The sequence below is a fragment of the Oncorhynchus masou genome, chromosome 11 (assembly GCF_036934945.1).
Source record: "Oncorhynchus masou masou isolate Uvic2021 chromosome 11, UVic_Omas_1.1, whole genome shotgun sequence".
NCBI classification, from domain to species: Eukaryota; Metazoa; Chordata; class Actinopteri; order Salmoniformes; family Salmonidae; genus Oncorhynchus; species Oncorhynchus masou.
Window position 1 is genome coordinate 58535846 of NC_088222.1, and position 9650 is coordinate 58545495.

General features: G+C 39.9%; 1 protein-coding gene across 3 annotated transcripts in view; it reads left to right on the plus strand.

The window, feature by feature from the left end:
• Positions 1–7938, plus strand: part of LOC135548886 (14-3-3 protein epsilon-like) — a 30657-nt gene extending 22719 nt beyond the window's left edge. For all 3 annotated transcript variants that reach the window (XM_064978950.1, XM_064978948.1, XM_064978949.1), the window contains 3 exons: positions 1778–1984; positions 2299–2435; positions 6731–7938. In XM_064978950.1, the coding sequence (XP_064835022.1) occupies positions 1778–1984; positions 2299–2435; positions 6731–6786 (400 nt within the window). In that variant the 3' untranslated portion in view covers positions 6787–7938. The remainder of the gene's footprint in view (positions 1–1777; positions 1985–2298; positions 2436–6730) is intronic.
• The last annotated feature ends 1712 nt before the right edge of the window (positions 7939–9650 follow it).

Consider the following 9650-nt stretch of genomic DNA (forward strand, 5'->3'; position numbering starts at 1 on the left):
AAAATTTCCTCTCTGTTAAAATGAGCAACGTTCTTCTATCCACAGTGTTTAAAATGTTCTATGCTCCCCGACTGTCTCATTTTGTTTTTTATTAGCGAGCTGGACACAGTCAAGAAACTGTGTGAATGTAGGTCCATTATAATTTCTTTACATTTTCAATTTGGTGTTTGTCATTTTAAAGTATACATACGTGACTGACCGCCTCGATTTGGTCTTATGTATCAATTTTTTTTTTATGTTGGATAAGAGTGGAGACGCAGAGCTAGAAAATGTTATTATACACTGCAGTGAAGTAACAATGGGAAAGTAACTTGTAACAAACTTGTAACCCCACTTTTGAGAAAATGGCCCTTTTTGGTATATTCTTTGTCTTATCAAAAACAAAGTGTCCAGATAAAAACATTTTATGAATATTTTATCGTTATTAGATGGCGCTCACCCGACACACTTGTCTAAATTGATGGGTCATGTGAAGGAAATGCTAAAACATAACCTCACCCAGATCTTGCTAAGGGAATGGGTCACTATTGTCTACACATGTACACATGTTCATGAAATGCCATCGATGGTTGTATTCACCCACAGACGCAACTGCTAATTTGATGGGTCATATAATAATCCGGACGAAGTGGAGTCTTTTGTTAGACTTATAGCTAGCTAGCTAAACAATGAACCGGCATAACCCCAACTACTACCAATACAAACATTGTAGTATGCTGTAGTATGAATCTGCAGGTAGCTAAAGCTAACAAACTAGGTTAAATGTTAACTAGATAATATTAGGCTATAACTAGCAATGCAAATGGATTTCTGATTCAAATAATATAACTACACAGATCATACATGTAACGTTAGCTAGTGAGCCAGCAAGCTAACATTTGCTAGCTAACGGTCTGCTTTAACTTGCAATAAAAATGACTTTCTAACAAAATTTGAAACCTTTATCTGAGCTCGGCTCTTACCTGTATACATGGATGAATGCGTCACGGCAGACTGGAACTATTTTAATGCCGTTTTCTTTGTAGTCTTGTTTGGCCAGCTTTGTGTCAAGTCACTCGAGTTCACACTAAGTCTTGTTTGGCCAGCTTTGTGTCAAGTCACTCCAGTTCACACTAAGTCTTGTTTGGCCAGCTTTGTGTCAAGTCACTCCAGTTCACCAACTGAACTGTCGATAGTGCCTGTTAAATTCAGGGCATCAAAAACTTTTGTAGTTCTCGATGACTAACGTTATATCTTAAAAAATGGCACGGTAGAAAGGACTGTCAACATACTAAACAGCTCACGTTATAGACAGAAGCATGCTACATGGCAGACAAATTCAATCCCATCTCCTGGCCCATACATTATCTCAGCCAATCATAGCTAGTGAGAAGGTTCCTGTTGCACCCCCGCCCCAAAATAAAATCAATAAATAATTATACTATTGTATATATTTATTTTACCCCCTCACAAGCTGGATTTGGCCCACAGCCATATATTTCACATCCCTGGTTTAAAGAATCATAACAAAAACTCTGGTGTACATGGTTATAGACTTATTGTTCTATTAATCATTATAGCATCAATTCAGGACATTTATCGCGATAGAGATTTTTGTCCATATCGCCCAGCTCTCAAGGGCTCTTAATACCAGTCCTTTTAATTCCAAATAGGGGAGTTCAGTGCAGAAGTGCATACCTCAGGAAAAGAGTCCTATGTTAACATAAGGAGACCATGGATTCATTGTTGTTTTGTGGGGTTGTAATAACCATGGTCTCGTTCTCCCCTCTGTCCTCAGGAAGGGAGACTACCACAGGTACCTGGCAGAGTTCGCCACGGGTAACGACAGGAAGGAGGCGGCGGAGAACAGTTTGGTAGCCTACAAAGCCGCGAGCGACATCGCCATGATCGAGCTCCCCCCGACTCACCCCATCCGCCTGGGACTGGCACTCAACTTCTCCGTATTTTATTATGAAATTCTCAATTCCCCTGACCGCGCATGCAGGTGGGCCCCTTCTCTCCTGTCTTATCTTCTCATCTTCTCTCTCTTGGGGCTCATATCTGGTGCTCCATCATGCCATGGTGAAATTTTCAGACTGGGTGTGCAGTACAGTCTCACCTGCACAGTACATTGAGGAAGTCACCTCATGCCCTGGCTAGTAATATATATATATATATATATATATATATATATGAATACATTTTATTGTATATTCCATACATGTTACTAGATGTTCAGCCCATTGTTGATGTGTGACTTGGATGCTGTGTGAAATCCAACCTTTGACCCTTCTGCTCTGCCCACGCTGCCGCCCTCAGGTTGGCGAAGGCGGCATTTGACGATGCCATTGCAGAACTGGACACGCTGAGTGAGGAGAGCTACAAGGACTCCACGCTCATCATGCAGTTGCTACGCGACAACCTTACATTATGGACTTCAGACATGCAGGGAGATGGTGAGTGTTCCATGCTTCTTCACCTGTTATATGAAGCACAATAGTTGGACTAAACACACTCCAGCGTCTCTTTTCAGTGTTGTTCAAAAGTATGCTGCTACATCAGTTTGACAGCAAACAAGGTCACGTAGAGGATGGGTGTTTTCTAGCTATTGACATTACTGACTGCCGGACTTGTGTGGTGTACACTTGACCTTCTCTAACTTCCCTCAGGACAGTGGTCCTTCTCTAACCGAAGCACCTCTCCATCTCTCTCTTTCTCCCTCTCTTTATCTTTCTCTTGTCTTTCACCTTCCTCTTTGTTTCTCTCCCTTTTACTTTTTTTGTCCGTCTGTTGAGCTGTACTCCCTTTCACTGCTCTAATATCTCTCTCCCATCTCTCTCGTGTCTCCGTTTTCCTCTGTGTAGATTCTTAAGGACAACCCCTCTTCATTCCCTCTATAGAACTGTATTTTGTAAGTCATCTCTTTCACCTTTCTTGGACATACCTCTTGCTCCCTCACTCAGACTTGCTTCCCCTCACTAACCCTTTGTCACTGCATCGTCCAGTGCCAGGTTGGGTTCATTAGGGCACACCGTAGCAAAATGTTGTGCAACGGGAACAAGTGTTTCTTATTAAATAGTGCTGAACATTGAGTGCATTTTTAGGTCTGTTCAGCTTCAGTTCGATAATGAAAAAATGTTTTATGACATGCATTAAGTGCATTAAATGCTGTAACACAGAATAAAACGATGAATAAACGTCCCATGATGGTAGGGACTTCCCTTTACTGCTTATCACTTATTAACCCCGTAAAACAATACACACCAATATCTGTCTGTTTGTTTTGCATGGTCTGTGTCTCCATCTGCTGATTTTGGCCCTCAGCATCTGCGGTGGAAGTTGGCAGTGTTTGTCAGTCCAGGAGACATCCCGAAAATCTGTCTTCTCACAAATGCCTGTCGCGTCCAAACGGTTATAGCCTCATGTTGGCTAGTTAACATTGAACCTAGTTTGTTAGCTTTAGCTACTTGCAGATGCATACTATAGAAAAACTATGACCCCTCTATGGAAAGATGACTCTTAAGAACACAATGTTGTTCTCTGTTCGACCCCAACAGCGTCACAGGACCTGTCTGAAGTCGGTCCCGCCGATCTGCCAATTTCTGTCTGTAGAGTCCGAACAGTTTGGGCTAGAGGTCGACCGATTATGATTTTTCAACGCCAACACAGATTTATTGGAGGACCCAAAAAAGCCGATACCGATTAATCGGCCGATTTTTTTTTTATATATATATATATATATATATATATATATATATATTATTTTTTTTTTGTAATAATGACAATTACAATACTGAATGAACACTTTAATTTTAACTTAATACATCGATAATCTATTTAGTCTCAAATAAATAATGAAATATGTTCAATTTGGTTTAAATAATGCAAAAACAACGTTTTGGAGAAGGTAAAAGTGTAATATTTGCTATGTAAAAAAACGCTAACGTTTAAGTTCCTTGCTCAGAAAATGAGAACATATGAAAGTTGGTGGTTCCTTTTAACATGAGTCTTCAATATTCCCAGGTAAGAAGTTTTCATTTTGAAAAAAAAAACAGTTTATTGTTTCAGTGAAATACGGAACCGTTCCGTATTTTATCTAACGGGTGGCATCCCTAAGTCTAAATATTGCTGTTACATTGCACAACCTTCAACGTTATGTCATAACTATGTACAATTAGTCTTTGTTAGGAAGAAATGGTCTTCACATAGTTCGCTATGAGCCAGGCAGCCCAAATGGCTATATACTGCTTGCACAGAACGCAAGAGAAGTGACACAATTCCCTAATTCAAATAAATTAATGTGAGCAGGCAATATTAACTAAATATGCAGGTTTTAAAATGCGCTCGTTAAATCATCAACCGTTTGGCGAAGTGATTCGATGATAAATTAACAGGTACCTCATCGATTATATGCAACGCAGGACAAGCTTGATAACTACACATGGTTGATGAGATTACTAGTTTAACTAGTGATTATGTTAAGATTGATAGTTTTTTAAAGATAAGCTTAATGCTAGCTAGCAACCTGCCTTGGCTCTTGCTGCACTCGTGTAAAAGGTAGTCAGCCTGCCACGCAGTCTCCTCGTGGAGTGCAATGTAATCGGCCATAATTGGTGCCCAAAAATGCCTATGACCGATTATGATAACTTGAAATCGGCCCTAATTAATCGGCCATTCTGATTGTGTAACAGATCTACACACAATACCCCATAATGTCAAGGTTGAATTTTGTTTTGCATAATTTTTTTAAATGAAAATGAATAGCTGAAATGACTTGAGTCAATAAGTATTCAACCTTTTGTTATGCCTAAATAAGTGCAGGAGTAAAAAATGTGCTTAACAAATCGCATAATAAGTTACATGGACTCATGTTCAATAATAGTTCACTTGATTTTTGAGCAACTACCCCATCTCTGTACCCCACACATACTATTGTCTGTAAGGTCTCTCAATCGAGTTGTGAATTTCAAGCACAGATTCAACCACAAAGACCAAGGAAGTTTTTCAATGCCACTCAAAGAGCACTGATCAATGGCTAAAAGTAGCTGAATGTCCCTTTGAGCATGAGGAAATTATTAATTAAGCTTTTCATGGTGTTTCAATACACCCAGTCACTACAAAGATGGAGGCGTCCTTCCTAACTCATTTGCCAGAGATGAAGGAAACTGCTCAGGGATTTCACCATGAGGCCAAATGGTCATTTTAAAATAGTTATAGTTTAATGGTTGTGATATGAGAGCTGATGGAACAACAACATTGTAGTTACTAACCTAAATGACTGAGTGCAAAGATTTGAAGCCTGTACAGAATACAAATATTCCAAAACATGCATCCTGTTTGCAACAAGGCACTTAAGTAATACCTACTAATAATATTAATAATAATACTGCAAAAAATGTTGCAAAGAAATGTACTTTTTGTCCAGAATACAAAGTGTTCACTGAGTTACATTACTGAGTCGCCATATTTTCAAGCAGGGTGGTGCATCATGTTAAGGGTACGCTTGTCATTGGGAAGGACTAAGACATTATTTTAAGATAAGAAACCGAATACAGCTAAGCACAGGCAAAATCCTAGAGGGAGAAGCTGGTTGTCTGCTTTCCAACAGACACTGGGAGACAAATTCACATTTCAGCGGGACAATAACCTAAAACACAAGGCCAAATCTACACTGTATTTTCTTACCAAAATGGCATTCAGTGTTCCTGATTGGCTTAGTTACAGCTTTACTTAAATCGTGAGGCACTTATTGATAGCAATGCGTACATGTTTCATTGATTTAATTTTTATTTAACCAGGCAAGTCAGTTAAGAACAAATTCTTATTTACAATGACGGCCTAGGAACAGTGGGTTAACTTCCTTGTTGAGGGGTAGAACGACCTTGTCAGCTTGGGGCACAACGCTTTAACCACTAGGCTACCTGCCGCCCCAACATGTCCAAAGTTATTATTTGTAAGGAAAACAACAATGAAGGCAATGCGAGTGCCATCCAGAAAATGTGTCGGTCAATTCGTGCAAATAAACCATTTCAGTTAATTATTGCGCAAGTTCATATATGTTTTCCATTTCATTACCGTTTTCTTCAGTTTCATGCCTAGTGAACCTGTTCTAATCTTAGTCTAGGCCAGATGAGACTGTCTCTGGCCTAAAGTGCTCTGTGATGTCCACATGGCCCAACTCAACCAAGTATCTGGGCTGCATTGAGAACAGTGTTTTCGGGTGTGTGTCTGTGTGTCCATTAAGTAGAAGCTAGAGATGTTCCCCTCTCATTCGGCATGAGTTGAATGGGGTGTGGTTAGTGACACTGTCTGACTCACTGAAACGCAAGTTCTACCAACACCGTCTGTCTGGTTTTGAGCTAAAGGTAAGGGACTCCACTTATTAAAATGGCTGAACACGGTACACTCAGTCTTCACACTGAAACGCAAACGTGCGGTTGATGTGCACCAACACACTAACGACATGTAGCTAAGATGTTTAGTTTTTCCTCCCCTCACCATCTCACATGTATGGCACTAGTCTGGGTGATGTCAGAGGACATGGGGCGGTCCAACCAAGCAGCCTGTAGAAATGATAATGGATCTACATAAAGTCCTTATCACTGGAAGCCTCACTGCCCTGTTGTCATGGTAACAGTGGGTGGGCTCTGGATTCTTGTCCATTTTTAAAATGTTTTTTTTTCATTTGTGGTGAATATGACAAACTGGCTTTTTTAATTATGAGCATTTTAATCATTTTTCCTCTCTTCAGGTGAAGAACAGAGTAAAGATGCACTGCAAGATGTGGAGGATGAGACCCAGCAGTGAGACTTTACGGCCAATTCCCTCTCTCTTTCTCCCTCCTATTACCTCCCCTGTCTGCCCCGCTAGCCCCAGGTCCGTGTCACAGTGAGAGCTCCCAAACTTGGCTTTTACTCCGACGTCCACTCGCTCAATTTCTCCCCACCTCTTCTTTCTTTAATTCTTTCTTTATGTTCTATCACTCTGTCTGTCAGCTCACAGCCCCTCTGTGCTTCCTAGGGCTATCTCTTCTGGTTTTTATTTTCTTATAAAAGAATCCCATTAAATTCACCTATTTCAGTGGACATAATATACTTCCACGTTAAAACACAAGAGAAAATGTAAAAACTAAAGCTTCGAGCTGTTCCTGGTTGTTACCTTTTATTGATTTGTATAACTCCTGTTGCAAAGCCTGTAAGGTTCACATCGTTCCCTTTACTTTGTTTCATTTTTCGTTTACAATTTCGTCAACGTTCATACAATTAACGAGTTGATTTTTAAAACACAAACGTTTGCTGTAACTTTTTCCATAACTGTGATGTCTTTGTGCTACTTTACGCTAATCGCCTAAGCTTTTGGTCGCAAATTAGGGATGGTTGTGAATTGACGGTTTTTAAAAGGGACATTTTAATGCCCTCTTTATTTGTGAATCTCTCTCTCGCGCTCTCTCTCGTTGCAAGACTCTGTTTTATCAATGGTGATCGCTGAACTTCCCATGAGTGTCTCTTTGCGATCACCCCTCAAGTCCAGGGCATGGACCACGCATTTTTGTGCTCAAGAGGCTGTAGCGCTGCTTTTTTACTCATTGCTGACGTAAGGACACGATGGCTTGTAGCAGTTGGAGGGGGAAAACACAAGATTCTCCCTCCCTCTGATGTTAGGTAAAGCAGGTTTGCATTGGCACTGTCAAAAGAAAAACAACCTTTGTTTAAAAAAAAGAAAAACCTGCTTATTTCATCTTGTATCCTCATTCTGTTCCAGAATGTTCCCTTTCTCTCTCTCTTTCTTTCTCTCCGTCTCTGTCCTGCCCCCATATTTTCTCTCTTCTTCAGTATGTGTAACTTGAATCTGATTTGTACTACTGGATATTCTGACTGGAGCACTGTCTGTATTCTTACTGAAACACAGCATGGAAATTAACATTAAACTTCAAATTAAAAAAAGGAACTTAAATTAAAATGCACCTGTCATGTCATTTTTCGCCTCAAATGCCAGAGACCGACAACAGTTTACCTTCTGTTGTTACTGTCATTGAAGGGTAAGGTGCTCATTCAGTGCACTGATCAGGAAATTAGTCCCTCCAACAGCAGCAACAGAATGTAAACTGTCGTCAGTTTCTGGCTACCTTTTGATTCTGTGGATCTTTTTCTTTTGGAGTACCGAGGTTGAAGAGGGAAAGGCATAAGCACAACACACATTTTTGGAAAGATGTCTACTAATTAAGTATCTTGTTTTTGGCCCCACAGATTATTTGTACTTATAGTCCAATGACCAGAGAGCCAAATTTCACATGTTACAGTCCATGTATGTGGGTTATATTTTGGTATAATACCCACGTTTAGCTACCTCCGATACATGGGTATCACTGCATTATTATGACCCCTATGCTGTTATTTGGGCCAACAGGATTGAAGATATGAAATGTAATTTTGTATTATGATCTGTAAGGCAATTTGATAAGTTAACTTCATAATACAACACATTAAAGTGTGAAACAATTGGAATGGTGATGTCATCTCTATATCGAGCTAGAATGGACAGTATTGGAATGTGCTCTACTATGACATGGTATCCTCATAACTTTACCAAATTTCACACATAGTTTCACACATTTTTGGTAATTGATCCTACCAAAGGGGCCGCCAGTTGCCCATCCCTGCAACAGACTATTACAGGTGATAACTAGAAAACCAATATGCTACCAGATTTCGATCTTTTGGACTTGAATTATTTCCATGTATGACCAATTTCCCGGTAAACGAATACAGTGCATTTGGAAAGAATACAGACACTTGGACTTTTTCCACGTTTCGTTACTTTACAGCCTTGTTCTAAAATGTCGGGGTTTTTTTTTCAATCTACACAATACCCTATAATGAAAAAAGATCACATTTACATAAGTATTCAGACCCTTCTCAGTACTTTGTTGAAGCTCCTTTTGCCGCGATTACAGCCTTGAGTCTTCTTGGGTATAACGCTACAAGCTTGGCACACCTGTATTTGGGGAGTTTCTCCCATTCTTCTCTGCAGATTCTCTCAAGCTCTGTCAGGTTGGATGGGGAGCATCGCTGCAAAGCTATTTTCTGGTCTCTCCAGAGATGTTAGATCAGGTTCAAATCCGGGCTCTGGATGGGCCGGAAGGGTCTCTCTGTACTTTGCTCTGTTCATCTGTGCCTCCATCCCGAATAGTCTCCCATACTTATGTAAACATTTTTCGGTTTTTATTTTGAATACAGTTTCAGAAATGTCAAACTGTTCAATTTCTCATTATGTGGTATTGTGTGTAGGTTGAGGGAAAAACATTGAATCCATTTTAGAATAAGGCTGTAATGTAACAAAATGTGGAAAAAAGGTCTGAATACTTTCTGAATGCCCTGTAGTTCTGCTATTCGTAACGTTGTTTCAATGATGAGTCAGTCTAGGTAAATCATCATAGGTAAACCCAAATGCTTCTTAAGGTGAAATTCATTCCAGCTTGTCTCAACATGATAGGTTTTCATAGGGAGGTTCCTTTTCTAACATCGGTCCAGTTCCTGTAACACATGATAATCATCATTGGGCTTGTTAATGCACGTCATTGTTGCAGCCAACTGCAAAATACACTTCAATTGGATGCTCTGATGCCACTTAAAATATTGATTGGGTGTAACTATTTCCTGAGGAATGTTGCT